Consider the following 16958-nt stretch of genomic DNA (forward strand, 5'->3'; position numbering starts at 1 on the left):
CGGTTGGTAATGAAATCACGAAACGCTTGAAAAAAAAAACTATTAAAAGGTTTTAAAAACTAATCGTTTTCAAAATTACATAAAAATGCGTACATCCAAAGGAATCTATCGGGACTAATTACGCTACTACTTTTAGTGTATTTACCAAGTATGAAACAGCTAATGCAAGAATTTTATTTTAAAAAAGACTTGCGATGACTTATTTTTTCCGACACTGATAAGCTCAAGTTATATTTTTAAAACAAATATATATATTTTAAAAAAAATATATATAAATATAACATTTAAAAAAAAAATAAATATATACTAGCAATCACGTCGCATTTTCGCCCGCACTGTACGGTTACTTGCGTTTCCCTTCAATTTTTTTTGGTCAATTTTTTTTATTTTGTTTTTAGTCGATTAACCGAAGACAGGTGCAGCCAATTGCGTCGTACATATACTAATAGTGGCAGTGGCTGGGTTGGTTGAGCCGCAGCGCCGTACACCGTCGCACCACCTTAAAATTCGAAATTAAAAAAAAGAATCGAAAATGTTTATTAGATATTTATAGAGTATTTTCAAACCCCAAATCTAGTGAATATCTTTTCTTGTTAGATACGGCAATCATTTATCGAAATGCGTATGAGAATTACACACACCAAAATTCAAATCGATATCTTCATTTGTTATAGAAAAAAAAAAATAATAATAAGTAAATTTTAATGTTACTCCATTTTAACCCTTTACACCAGGAATTTCCAAAAGTTCTTTCTTAGTGGGCACTTACACCGCAAGAAGAAAGTATATACAAATTTTCATCGATTTATCTCCCGTAGTTTTTTATGGGTGTTGATTATGGATCGTTCATGACAGTTCTATATGTACAGATTATACCTCATTCACACTTTAATTTTTTTTTTTTTTTTGAAAAGTTTTTGGTAAATATTTATATATAAAGTCACATGTAGTCATTCAGTGAAATAAAGAAATTTCTAGATCTATTCTGACAAGAAACCTGATCAAACATCTCTTCGTATTACTTTTTTTAAATTTATAAAATTTTCACCTGAATTTTCGATAAATATTTGCAACAACCATAATGTACATGTTCAGAAAAAAATCATTCAATATGATCTCTCAAATTAAAACCCCTTTTTACAATTTTTTTTTTTTGCTAGATTTTTTATTAATTTTTACATCGGTTATCAACTTAACAGCTATTCTCTGAAAGAACCCGATTTTGAATTTTGTTATAAAAGATGCCTTACGCATCATAATCTGTTTTATTTTGTCGTAATTCTTTATTTTGTGATACTGTTCGATCGAGGTTTTATCACGGTTCCCTTTGACCCATCCAGGCAAATGCTGGTACAATTTCTTTTTAATTCGTGCAATAGCATATTTACTCGTTGCTGACGCAATCTATATAAACTATTATTATGCACAGATCAAGATTTATTTAAGTATTTTTTCTGTTACTTAGTGAAGGAGTTCCCCAACCGATAAATCAACAACTCTATCGGTAACGACATTATTGCGATTAGCTTGACGATCGGCTCCAAAAGGTTCTTTATCTTTAGTAAAAGCAATCGTAAATAAGCTGTTAAATCAACTACAGAAAAATATCGAAACTCAAAAATTGAATTTAATCACTTTTTTCTCAGAGGATATAATTTAAAACATTTTATAAATTTTACCTTTATATATGCAAATAAAGTCGCTCGAATTAATCGGTAAATCGCAAAATACACCTAATAAAGAAGAAACGAGAAATTATTTTGAGAAAATATTTTTTTATTTTAATTTCATTTTTTCATATCTTATTCGAGGTAACACTTAATAGGAAGCGGTTTCCGGAAACGAACACAACGTTGTCAAGTCGAACTAGACCGACCGGCGCGGCGTGGCAGAAGAAAAGTGCCTGGCCGTGCGTATGCGAGTAAGCGGACACAAACGCTATCTCGCTCGGTCGACTCCCATCGTCGCATCTGAACTATCCTCTCGCACAGCAACAGAAATACGGACTCGTTCGTATTTACAATACTTGACTTCAAAACAACAGTTAAAAATGTAAATATATAACGCGCATGCCTGTGTTAAATGAATTTCATTAGTGTACAAAAAAAAAACGGACGTCTTTCACCACTTTATATATAATTTTCGTGAATTTACTGAATCAAATGTACGGAGCTTTCCAAGTTAAAATAAAATATCACATCGTCGTTTAGGGGCCCGATATTTAGTAAAAAAAAAACAAAGAATAAACTACTTAATTAATCCACCAGTTTATATATTTATAAATGTGCAATATGTTAAGTAAAAAAGAAATCTCTGTTGAGCTGTACAAACAGTGTTTGCGTTTAACTCGACCTGTTTATGAGAAAGCTACGTTTTAAGCTTCGCTTGTAATTTTTAATAAACGACCTAACCGTTTAAAAAGTAAAGATATTCTTTTATAGAAACGATATTACTCTGACCGTACAGTTTTAAACATTAAAAATTAAAGAATATTTAGGAAAAAACCGTGAATGTCTTCATCCGAGTTATCGTGTACTTAAATTTTTCATTAACACATTTTGAAATGCGACTTATTTTTTACATTTATAGTATATTCAGGTATTTTACCTAAAATTATTCCTTATTTTTATAATAAATAAATATCGCGAATAACCAAATTTATATTTTATAATTTTTTGTGTTCCTTTAGAGGAAAGGGTTCTTTTACTATAGTTTCCCTTGATCCATCCGGCAAATGCTGAGGAATTTCCTTTTTTCATCTCTCCACTCGCAATCTAATCTACTCGTAAATTTATTTATTTACCACTAAATAATAATCACAATAAATCCATCAGTTGCACTGTATAATAAATACTATATATATAAAGTGTGTGTGTGTGTGTGTGGGTTTTACATGAATTTCGTAAATATTAAATATATAGGTTTATATTAAATCGATAAAAATTGAAAAACTATAAAAACCAAATATGTAATTTAAAACAAACGCAAATCAAAATGCCAACTGTCAGAAAGTTAATAAGTCCCAAACCAAAACAATAACAATCTCATCAATATAAAAAACTACACGTTAAAAATGATAAGGCATTATTATGTATATAACACGATAAGTAGTCGATGTCACTAAAAACAAAATGTAATACAAAAAAATTTTTTTTTTTTATTTTTATAAATTTAATTATACTTGAGTTTAATTTTATAATTATATGTTTATGTTGAAATATTTAATTGTATAAAAGACAATGATGAGATAAACAGAAATTGGTTTCTCACAGTAAAACAATTTTAAAAAAATAATAATAAAATAAGTAACCATATGAATGTACATAAATAAAATTACAGATTTTCTCAGCACCCCTAAAACCAAATAATAATAATTATACACTGATATCAGTCTTTTATACATTTATATATAATACAACCCCTTAAACATGCAGTTGAATGATATTTACAACGAAAAATCTAAATGTTTATAGTAAAATGCAATATATGTTTATTAATAGTAAATAAATAATTAATAAAATCTAAGACAATTGATTCAAACGATATTAGCACAGAAAAATAAGAATTAATTAGGGGCACAATGAAATTTTGAGAAAATGTTTGTCTTGGCACGTGAAAACTATATAATAGGAAATGCAACATAATCTTTGTAATAGTTTGTGGATGAAAGAATAAAACATTGTGTGTGTATATATGTGTGTGTGTGTGTGTGTGTGTATATAACTTTTTTTAATTTAAAATTGAATCACTCAAAAACTATAAGGTTTATAAATCTATTTTTCTTTTCTAAGACCTAATTCAAAATTCCGAATTTATTTTTGCGACTACCACAAAAAGTAAATTTTTAATCTTCCCAATTTTTTACTTTGACTCTAAGCGACCGAAAATTTATCGAAAAATTAAAAGCATATGAAAATTTGTTAATATACGAAAAATTTGTCATTTAAAAAAAAAAATTTGCTTTATATACCTGTACGGATGGATGTACAGTGTACAAATTTTATGTATTTAGAACAGTATTTAATGCATTCTTTTTAAACAAATTTGATCATCTTTTAAATCGCCGTAGATGGGTGAAATATTAGGGACATGGTTTTAAAAAAAACATTGATCAACGTAGGTCAATCTTTTAATTTAATTTTTTTTTTCTTCAAAATAAAGTACTAATTTAAAAATGTGTAGAATAGAAAGCTAATAAAATTATTTTTACTTTATATCCTGAATGGTTTCTATGATGAAATAAATATTCAAAACTTACATATAATGTAATAGAAATCTGACGTGGACACCACATAACTTCCTGTACTCCTATTAAATTACACTTCTTTTTTTTAAAGGAAAAAAAATTCATTAATAACTTCTGATATTTTTCCATTTTTTTATATTCTTATTATTGAATTATTATTTATCGTAAAAGTTTTTTTTACAATCGGAGGTTAATAATAAATCAATATATTTAAATTAAAAAAAAGGAGATGAAGTCTGATTTGAACCAAAGTGCCCCATTCCCTTCTAACATCCAAATATTTCATTAATTAAAATTTTACTTGGCTATAACTCTGGAACCAATGAAAGTAAGTACCACTTATGATATATCGTTGAAAAGTTCTCAATGAAGGCTTAATATTATTCATTAAGAAAAATTCCAAAATCCAATTTTTTAAATTTTGGTTCTTTTTTGGACACTTTTGGTCCAGTCGATTGCAGTCAAAAGGGGAGGTGCACAACTAGATGGTACAATAGTCCTAAATCCACAATTTCAACATCCTACGGAGAATCGTTTTTGAGTTATGCGAGATACGTATCATACATACATACATACGTACGTACAGACGTCACGCAGAAACTAGTTAAAATGGATTCAGGGATGGTCAAAATAGATATTTCCGTTGAAATCTGAAAACCGAAATTTTTCGCGATCACAATACTTCCTTTACTTTGCAACAGGAAGTAAAATCAAAGTTTTTAATTAAAAAAAGGAAGGGTTTACACTTTTAATTGTTAATCATTTTTTTCATTAAATCTACTGCAATCGATAATAACAAAACTTCCCATCGGAATTTATGTCTGCCAATATATTTTTTACTTTCCCGCTATTGGAAGGAAAAGTGCTGTGATCAGTTCGACTAGGGCACATGCTATTTTCACCATATCTTGATGTTCGGACACCTAAGGAACCCATAAAACCAAAAGACCGGAGAGAAATTTTCCGAATGTTAATGTTCGAATGTACGTGTGTTCGGTGTTGCCCTCTAAATCACCTCATAATCATAATTACTGACTGATGACCGATTTTGACCAAATTAGGTCAGATTACTTCTATATACGGGGCATTGATGCCATTAAATTTACTTAAAAAAATCGAGAAGGTAGGGCTGTAGAGCAATTTCATCCTCAGTATCTCGAGATATCGCCTAATTAATGTTGTATTTTTCTTAGGCACATTTGCTAACGAATAAAAAATAACAATATTTGCAAAAAAAAAACACACCTACCCCCAAAAAATGCTGTTGTAGCCGTCTGCCATGTTGTATCATCAAAGCCCGGTTGACTCTGTATCTGGTGCGTTAAGCCTTGCGGCTACACCAGCTGCCGATCGTACAAGCAAAATTTGTTTTATGTAAGTTGTGAAATTGCATAAGTTTAGTTAGTGCCAACCGTCGCCGCTAGTACAGTCACATCCGCGTGAATTAAATACGGTATGCGCGCGCTTGTGATAGAATCATTGAATTAAATAAACGAAAAAAATTTATACTTATATAAAATGATAAATATTTAAATTAAGTTATGTTTGTCTAAACCATTAGAAAAAACTTTATCGTCGGCTTTTTTCAAATAATTATCTATTGATATTAAAAACAAAAAATAAAATTCATCTTTTTCGTTAGAAATCGAAATATATTTTTCACATATATTTTTTCGATCTTTCAATTAAAAAATATAATGTTTGTAATTTGTAAATGTTTATTTTTAGAACTGGAATTTATCATTTAATTCGATTACACCTTAAAATACATTTTTTTTATGACAATCTTCAGGATGCTATTTTTTTTTATTAATTTTGATTTTTTTTCCAATTACATACTTAAAATTGAATACCGAATTGAAAACTCTACAACTTATGGTTAAATTAATTAAGCGATCAAAGACAAATAAATTGTTATTTGCGAAAGCGTAACTCTTCTTTCAAAAGGTTAAAAAGGCGGAATAATATTTGAAAGGATATAAATTCCGATCGTACTAAACTGACGCAAAAAAGGGGTTTTCGGCAATTTGATCTAGTTCTTATCAAAGAAAAAATGTCCTAATTACTTTTGGCTATAGTTAACGAGTTATTCAAGAAAACATATTTTTGGCTCTTCACCACTTAATAAAAAAAATGCCAGTTTCTGATACTCTGGAACTTATTACACGTCAAAATATAAACATTTTCCAAAAATTGTATTGCGCCCCTAATTAGCTCCCTATTACAAAACTGTTTCATTCTAATTTTACTGTACTGTATATAACAAACAAAGATTCCAAATTAAACACACTTCGCAATATGAAGTGAACTTAACAAGTTTTACCTCCTTGTTAATAACTTAACAAGGAGGTAAAACAATTGTCAAACATTGTAATAAATAAGTGAATCGACATAAATTAAAGTGACTACAACTGATGAAAATATCCTGCAAGAGTACAGTAGAAAAAGTAATTGATTCATTTCAAAATCACAAATTAAATTATTCTCATTAAAAATAAGAGAGAGAGAATGGATAGAATGCATTACTTCAAATAGTAGGATAAACAAAGGAACAAATAAGGAACCTGGGGGGAAGGATTAATTACTTACCGTACAAAAAAGGATTGGAAAATTTTTTTTAAATCCGTGAAATCAGACACCAGCACAGTTTTTTTTTAATAAAATTATTTCTTTTTCACAAGTAACACAGTTTTTTCTTTCTTTCTTTCGTTTTAATTTTTTAAAAAATCACTCTTTAATAAAATTTATAATTAACACAAATAAAACACACACTAAAAAAAAAATAAATAAATAATAATAATATTAATTTTAAAAAAACACACAAAGACGTATTCCTTATAACGCGTAATCCATTTAAAATAACACTGCATCCAATGTGTGTCCGATGGTCGATCACGTTATAAAAGCACTTTATTAAACACGATAACACACAACAATTACTAACTGACAAAAAAAAAAAATATATATATATATATATATATAAATAAATCGCTTTTAATATAATAATAGTGTGTTAGAAATATCTATAAATCGAGCGTCACGAAAGGATTTTTTTTTTAAAGGAAATCAATAAGGAACGGTTTAAAAGGGTAAAGGAATTTTTTTTTTCAATCAAAAACAAACGAATAAAATTTTAACAACCACAATAAGAGGCACAAAACACATGAAATTTACAATAAATAAATAATAGCATGTTATGAAAGGGTGGGCATTAACATCTATCACCATTAGCCCGGTGGAAATCGATAGCGAATGAAAAATGCCATACCCGACCGGGATTCGAATACGGAACCTCCCCACAAATGCGTCAGCTATTTTTTTTATTAAACCATTCAAAAAAGGCTGGTTATTTTATAAAAAAATTAAAGAAAACCCTCATTTTTACTAACTAAAATAAATTTTCAACCTCTACCACCAAAAGAGAATAACATACCATAAAATTCAAGGAAGAAAGGTTTATAAAAGGTAAAATATTTATAATCTTTACAAAAATTATGACGGGAAAATCTTTTTGTAATTTTTTGAAAAAAATAATTTCAAATTAATAATAAAATTATTTGAATAAACGGATCCGGGAATAATAAACGGATAAGTTGGAATAAACGTAAAGTTATATAGAGGATAAAATGAAATGGCAACCTTTAAGAGCGTGTGAAGAAAATGCCACGTCTAACCGGGATTCAAACATTCAAACCCGGAGCCTTCGGATAAAAGGCCGAGGCGCTACCACTCGCGCCACGGAGGCCGGCATAATAAATCATCTAAATATTATCTAATAAGGTGTAATTGATTTTTGCATAGTTTTTCAACAGTTGATTTGGGTGGTGGACGTACAATTTTATAATCTCAAACATTCTTTTAATTTTGTTTTAAGAGAAAAAAACAACCGCAATCGCTTTTTAATCAAATTTTAAGTTAATGTTTAATTAAAACAAAAAGAACAAAAACATTTTTATAGCAACAACCACCTTGAAGTGTCTATGTTACAAGCGATTTTTAATAAAGCATTTTCGAGTTTTAGCATGCGTGCGTTAAGAAAAAATTCAATTCTAAATTAAAAAGAAAAAATACATATATATATCGGAGATAAAATTAGCTATTTAAAACCAATCCTGGATATATGCAGTTGAAATTTTATGTGTTTGTTTCTGATGTAACACAAATAATAAATAAATAAATAACTGTACTCTAAAACTCGTACGATAATTCCAAGAAATAAATCATAATTACATAAATAAAATTAATTGTAACCTGACAAATTATAAGCTAACAGAATAATTACTAAAATGAAAAAACTATCATAATGTTCTAAAAAAATTATTCTCTATATTCGTGCGAGAAAAAATAAAAAAAATAATTCAACTTACCCATGTGAAAATCTCGGAGATGAATATAAGGGGGCTACTGAGCCTCCGGGAATAGCGGCAGGCTCGTGATACTCTGTGCTCAGAGGTCTGTCCTCCAGTTTCTGCTCAATATTGTGAGCTTTTGACGCCGATTTAATATCAATGAAGGATACGGTGGCACAAACCCCCGAGCCTTCATCGTCTTTAACACGGGGTAGCAACTTGACACTTTGAACCCGCCCATACCTGGAAAAAAAAACTTATTACAACTCGTAATACTACAAAATATATTGGGTAGTACTATGCACAAAAAAAAAAATAATAATTCGAGGCTCGAATTGAAAGTCCAAAAATTAAGGGAACGTGCTAATAAAATAGGCTTATAAATTTCTTTCGGAAAACAAAACTGTTTTCAAACGACAAAAAGATAAATTATATAAACTAAAAATTCTCGAAATTCGGTAAATTAAAAGAGTATCAACATTTTAATATCTCGGAGAAGTAATAACGCCAAACGTTCTAGAAAACAAACCGCTAAATGCGTGGCATTAGCGTTCAACTTCAACACGTAATATATAAAAAAAAAAAATATATATCACTTTCGCATAACACTAAACTCCGACATCACGTGTTATAAGGCGTTCAGTATTTGCAAAATTTTTCAGATAAAGACCTTTTTAAAATACAAAAAAAAAGAATTTTAAGAAACATATATGAACCCGATTACCAGGATGCAACTTATAAACTAAAAAGTGAAACAGAAATTTATAAAAATACAGGAAAAAAATAAAAGACACTGTCCGGAGAAGATTACAATTTTACGGGCATTTACTCAGAACGAGTGAAAACAGATTAACAAAATGTATTTAACTTTTATAATAGAACTATTATAAAATATTCCCGGCTAAACTAGCCGGTATAAAGAAGTAGAAAACAATCTTAAAACTTTAAAAATCTCCAAAGAAACCTGTTTAGACAGATTTTGAAAATTAACCCATAAATAGTTTAAGTTTAAGTTTCCAGAGAAGGATAAGTGGAGGATGAAAAAAAAACAGGGGAAAAAATTAAATAAATATTGGGAAAACTACTATGTAAACGTAATTTTAAAAAATAATAATAATTACATACTAAAATATACATAAATGAAGATCTAAAAAAAATCTAGAATTGCCAGGGAAAAAAAAGTAAAAAGTTGCAAACGTACAAAACAAGAATAAAAAACAAATGAACTTAAGTAAAATAATGGGGGGGAAAGGCCAATAAACAAAGACCCCCACCCCCCGCCATAAGAAAACACAACAAAACAAAATTCAAATTTATGTTAACATGGTCCTTACAAGACCCAAATGGCAAAGAAAAATATTTTAAGATTTATCTTTTAATAACTGACTGTATCAGCATCGATATAATAAAACATGTCTCCATAACATTTGGAATGGAAATCCTTTGAATAAATTTCGTCTTCTATAATAATAAATAAAAACAGTAACTATTCTATGAAAAAATAATTTTCTTGCCTTAAAAAACGTAAATAGTATTTTACTAATTCAGTAATTAATATTTTCTGAAAACGTTCAACGGTTATTTGGAAACTATTAGATTTTTCATACGGCCTTGAGACTAGGCGATACACTCCATACGGAATCTCGTTGCAATGAAGTTGTTGAAAAGTAGATGCTGATTAATTTTACTTTTGGTTTGGAAGGAAAAACTACACCGAGACTTTTACACCTTATTATAACCGTTATAAGATCGAAACCGGTCATAATTATGGAATGGTACCTCACATAAAATAAGTTAAATAAACGCATTAGTATTCTTCTCAATCTATATGTCAGATATAAACATGGAGAATGATATTTATAATTTTAGGATTAACAGAACAATCTAATGTCAGCCGACGTCTGGCAAGATCGTAACAAAGTTTAATGGTAGATGCCAATTCGATCGGATATGCTGGCACTGGCAGCATTCACTTAAATAATCGTAGTTCAAACATAACTTATTTTAAACCGTCTAGTTACAATCTGTAAGTTGATTACGTTGAATCGTTGAATAAGAGAAAAAACATCTCGAATACATATTATACATTTCAGCCTTGGTGGGAGAGGGATTTTAATTCCTATCTGATATTTAACCCAATTTACTGTGCTGATTATGATTAACCTGACTACCTTATCGATGAGAAAAATATCAGGTTACATCAACCCGAGCACAGTAAAAATTTCAATTCATTATCTAGATACTTGCTGAAATACTAACACATTTAAACATTAAAATAAAAATAAATGGAAGGACCAGGTAAAAGTAAACATAACTTGATTTCAACGGCACTATTTTGTTTTATTTTTTTTTTAAATCTGTATACAATTAATTTACGCAGGAAAGAATAAAAAATACTATAATAGCCGGAAAAGATAAATAGAATATAGCGTAAGGGCGTTATGAAAAATTTCAACGGAGAATGTGTGCGGGCGCAATGAATGTTAAAAGCGCGCACAGGCCGATTCGACCATGTGAAAAGTATGCTACTCCCTCATTAGTGAAGAGAACCGGCAACACAGGCGACTAAGCAAAAGCCATAAAAAAAAACGGATGGGTTTTTTTCGGTTCGGAGAGAACGATGCTATAAAAACAGCACAAGACAGAGAGAGGGGCTTTAGTAGAATAAAACGCAAATAGACTTCGCTTGGCAGCCATCGCTTTTAGAGCCTGCCTCTCGGTTTCCTATTGGTCGACACAGAGCAGGCGCACAACAGAATTTGATCAGTTAGAGCTTGAAAGCAGAGCGTGTCGTTTCGCTCCGTCACTCTCACACCGGTGAGATGCGGCTGTTGCTTCTGCTGCCGCGCCTCCACACCATCGTACGTGGTACATTCTTTCGATATATAAAAACCAGGCTGTACGATAGATCTGTACCCCTCCCTTAACGTTATAGTACTACTTCTACGGGGAAACCAAAATCTATAATCGTTTTATTTCAAATTGAAACGACTGGTCGGTTCATACAACTTTCACTTTTTTTTGTGTCGATAGTTAATTTAGTTAAACGATAACATATCAGTACACAGAATAACGTGTGATCGTTGTAAATAGTGATATTTCTTAAAAGTAATACGATAACGTGGAACTGTAATAATTTTATTACAAGGATAGCTTACCAACCGATTATCGTTAAGTTTTCAGCGAAAATGACAAGATCGAAATTAAAAAAAATTAATTCAAAATAAATCAATAATGATTATGCAATACAAATGTTAACTATGTAGTTATATGTGGTTCAAACATAACATAAAGTTTCTGTACCGATAAAACTTTGAAAAAAAAAAAATAGAAATAATTTAGCAGTACCTCCGCAGCTGTAAACTCAAAATTAAAACTTTACAATTCAACCTAAAATCGACGTTAAAATTACCTGAACATGCTAATTTTTAATGAATGTTTAAAATTCTTTAACAGCAATCAGTTTCAAAGGAACAACAAAATTTACCAAATTATGTAACAAATCTATGAACAATAATAGGTTAGCTAAAAATATTTCTGTAGACAAAATACTTCGGGTTTTAAAAAATATGGGGTTATTATATGCTTCTGGTACAATTTTTACTAACATACAATTATTTAAGAAGTGTTATTTATGTTGTCGCGTTATTCATATTTTAAATAATTATTGATTTAAAATATATGTACATTCTTTTAAATTACGTAATTATATATTACGGTGTGCTCCTCTAATTACGGTTTTACTATTAGTTTCCCTTGACCCATCACAGTAAATATGAGTGCAGTTTTTTACCAATGGAGTAATATCTACCCCTATTCCTGACGTAATCTATATAATATATTATTATTTATGTATGTTTATTTAAAAATATATAGTTATTGATAAACATTTTCTACACAGTTTATAATTTTTGACCTTGTAATCATTAAAAAAAAAGAAGCCAATCAGCTAAATGTATTAAATTTAGTTCATGAATTTGAAACCAATAGTGATATTCTGAACTTTACTTTTACACACGCACTCTGTTGTATTTATTGTTACCAGGGGGGGAATGAAATATGGGTGAATTTTAACAACAGCTGGTTATTTTTAGAACAGTGGTTGAATAAATAAATTAAGACAGATGATAAAGTTTGTTCCTTCATGAATTTTTATTATAATTAAACGGACTGTCAATCATAAAAAATGTAAGTTCGAAAACCTGACTTATCTCTTACAATATGATAAGAGTAAAATGAAACTGGGTAATATGTAACGCTTAAGTATCAATCCTAAAAACTTGCCTTTATGAATTTAAAAACATTTTTTAACATTCTATTTACGTAGTAGCATATATCTAATAACCAAATTATTCACACACACACATAGAAATCAAAATTTACCATAATAACTATATATATCCTATTTAAAAAAGAAACACAAAATCAATGATATCTACATTTTCTACGAAAAATGAAGTTCATTTTGTACACGTATCACATTAGAAACACAATGAGAAGAAATAAGTATCCTGTACAAAAAAAAACTCACAGCACTCGTATATAATTAACTTTTATCACTTAACTAATTCGATAAACAATACAACAAATGATACAATACTGTATCCATTTCAATAAATTAATTACATGCAAGTCATCCGCTGACTAACCATATTTTAATAATAAAATTATTCATACGAAAAAAAAATTAATACAGAAGTAAGCTTACGAAAAGTTTTAATAAGACTAAAATTTTACGAGCTACGAATAAAAAAAACAAAAAACAAAACAAAAATTATTTATTTTTTTAATAAACAAAAATAATATTACTTTCTCAGTTATTTAAAATAACGAATCATCTACTATCTTTAATAGTATTTTCTATTGTAAAAAAAGTACTCATATATATAAAACCTTAAATTACATCTTTATAAAAATCAAAAAACAAACAAAAAATTGAAATTTAACGCTTTTTTACAGTTAATATTTAAGAAAAACTAATATTATTAAGCATATATGTAGTAAAACGGCACGGTCGGTAGTATATATACCCGAGCACCGCACAGTCGGCACATAATACAAGTTTCGAGCATCCAACCCACGCTGGCAGGCTGTGTTGCCATATTTCTCGACCAGCTTTCACAATGATTGGGTTTGCTGTGTCGGGTCGGGAACCGTCTAGCTCGCAAGTCTTGCAACACGGAAGAGAAAATACAGCAGCAGCGATTTTAATGATTTACTTCGGTGGTAATAATAATAAATTCAATAACAGATAATTTTTTTTTAATCTACAAGTAGTCTTATTTAAGAAATAGAATGCGACAGAAGTGTAATAACAAACGTTGAGCAACGATTCCAAACAATATATTTTTAACTTTTATCATCCTAATTGTAACCTTTACTACAAATATATATTAATATTAACATCTAATACAAATATTTAAGTAATTCAAATAATTTATAGCCAATTTAAACTATGTTAATTCTACCATATATATAATTATGAAACATAATTTGATTATATATATATATAATAATAATAGTAAAGAAAATTAAATTTTGAGTTTCCTTCACGATATTAGAGTAAAAATAACTTAAAATTTAAGAAAGCAAGATTTACCTTCCATCTTTAAGTATTTACTTCACTAAAATTGCCTACACTAAACAGCCCCCTTTCATCACCGAGAAAAACGTGAGGACTAAACAATAGAAAAATATTGATAAAACCAAGCAAAAGATCGTAATTTATTTTTGTTCATGGTATGTACTGCTTTACAAACAAATCCATATTGGAATAATATCAAGTTAATATTCACAGAACATTAACCATTATTAGAAGGCAAGATTTTTGTAAAGTTAACAAGTATTTCATAATTTACAGCGCCATTTCAAAAAAAAAATTTGCCTACGGTCAAATATTATGCGACGACCTTAAATTGTCATATATTAAAATGCTAATACATCATGAATACGCAGGATTAATCTTAACCATCGTATGTATTTGTGAAACAAAAAAATTTTAACAAATATATACACTCGTAAATCATACTATTACCGAAATGATATAAATCATTACTAAATATAAAACCTGTAATGCCCAACAGATAAACAAATTTTGCCTCTTTTACTTCTACCGCCCCAATAAAAAATCCTAAAATTGAACACAATCAAATTTCCTTTATATTTATTTTACTCTCATTAGGATTATCATAATTGATTTAAGTGTTATTTTCTGCCCTTGCAGAAAATGCATTGTCACTCCAGTATTTGTAGTTGAAGCGTTTCGGAGTATTAAAAAGTAGTTTTGGGATGGAAGTACTTTGAAACGCGTCAACAAAAGAAATGTTAAAAGTGACTACTAAGGACAGAAAATAACACTCGAATGAATACACAATATTTCTTAGAACATAAAATGATAATATTCAGTACTTTAAAATAATAAACAATATAAGACGAAATGAAATCGGTCGGTCAAAATACGCGCGAAGTGTTGATCGTAAAGTGCCTAGGTCTACTACTTCATGGTATACTTTTACTGGAATAAGAAAAGAAAAGTAGCACTTAATATTACTAAACTAAATCAAATTTTGGTCAAAAACATGGTTAAACACAATATATATAGTTAATAATAATAAAAAACAGATTTTGTTTTGTAGATCGGTTCTCTAGGCAGATTATTTTAATTTTCACTGAAAACGGCGTACGATCAGCATTGAAAAAAAATAAGTGTAAAGTAAGATAAACAGTATCGAACTAGTTGTTGCGACACAGTAAAAGATACAACCTACGCTGGATTAAAGTGATGTGTTATGATATGGACATGACGTCAAGGACCAGCCAGAGTGCACTTTCTCATTGGTCGGTAAAACAGACCAATAGTAAGAAAACAAAACAAGAACGAACACAATAAAAAAAAACCACCAGCTTCTAATGAGCCAAGCCTGGAAGGAGCCTGTGGAATAAAATACATGCTTTGTGAAGATGTGGCAACATAGCGTGTGAGTCACAGCCGCACAGTATTATACGACGTGACCCGAGGAGTGCAACGTTGTAATCTCAATCCGTGAAGGATCGAGTTTCGTATCTACGCTAGTGTGCTTCCCAGGCTGGCTGCAATACAATCTGCCATACAATATCTTTTCTTTATGGCTCGCTTGTCTCAAGTTTTTTTTTCTTATTTTTGTAACCTCGGTTGCCGTTTTATTCGCCTTCAATCCGGTCGACCGTTTTACTTTTTTTTAATTTTTGATAAGAAAAATTAAAACGTTTTTATTCATCTAAAAAAAATTTTCTATTATACTTATTAAAAGGTTATATTATAACTGAAGTTAAATTAAAAAAAAAAAAATTATCATCTCAAGATAAAACAAACACGCGTAATAAAATAATTACGGGTCAGTTTTATTAGATTCTCGTGCAATGATCAAAAATTGATTTTGTTAAAAACAAAATCAAACCGATTTCTTTTGCATCGGTGCAAAATCTTAAAAAACCCCACTAAGCTTGTCATAATTATTAAATATTTATTATGCCTACTTATATTCACATATAAAACACTGTCATCTCTTGGGGTTCCCTCAAAAAGTCAAAACGAGGTTTTTAAGGTACAAAAATGGGGGGACAAATCATTCTACAATAATTAAAACGATTTTTTTTTACAAAGAACATTACTCTATTGATGAGTTTTTAATTAATACTAATTAAAAAATAACAAACACCTCATTTATCTGATCTCGTTTGACGTGGATATAAAAAAAAATACGTGTCAAAATAGACATCGACAGCGGCTTCTGAATTGTGAATTACATTAGATGTACTTACCTTAACATATTTTCATGTATTCTATTTATATAATTAATATGGACTTTAATTCATTTTTTATCATTTTTTTAATAATCTATCTTATAATCACGTGATCTATTTAATGTATTACTATGAAAAGAGCAAAATATTTATTTAATTTAGATATAATTTCTCTTCTTCGGTAATAGAAAAATGTATGCCTAAAGCAGAAAGCACAGCACGAGCCAGAAACCCGAAGACTGCAACAAGTCTACTAGAAATTTAGAAAAAACTAAGGAAAATTACAAGAAAAATTTTAGGTCCTAAATTTCTAAATAATCATGTAAAATTAATTCCAAATAACAAACTTTATACTACAATTTTAAAATCTGTCAGACACAAAAGAAAAAGACGAATTGCATTTTACTGCCATTTATTTCGAACTAGCAGACCCGGCAATGCTTCGCTATATATATATATAGAGAGAGAGAGGGAGAGAGTTTAAATGAACACAATTGAAAATTTGATAAAAAAAATTAAAAAACTGAACTTCACAAATTTTACCTTTCACTTATTCTCCTTCCCCTTTCTCCCTTCTCCAT

The 16958-nt window shown here is 29.2% G+C and overlaps 1 protein-coding gene across 3 annotated transcripts in view; it reads right to left on the minus strand.

Moving 5' to 3' along the window:
• spen (spen family transcriptional repressor split ends) overlaps positions 1–16958 on the minus strand; it is a 444910-nt gene that overhangs the window by 269900 nt on the left and 158052 nt on the right. For all 3 annotated transcript variants that reach the window (XM_075382418.1, XM_075382419.1, XM_075382417.1), the window contains exon 2: positions 8614–8838. In XM_075382418.1, the coding sequence (XP_075238533.1) occupies positions 8614–8838 (225 nt within the window). The remainder of the gene's footprint in view (positions 1–8613; positions 8839–16958) is intronic.

This window comes from Lycorma delicatula, chromosome 1 (assembly GCF_047948215.1).
Source record: "Lycorma delicatula isolate Av1 chromosome 1, ASM4794821v1, whole genome shotgun sequence".
Lineage (NCBI taxonomy): Eukaryota > Metazoa > Arthropoda > Insecta > Hemiptera > Fulgoridae > Lycorma > Lycorma delicatula.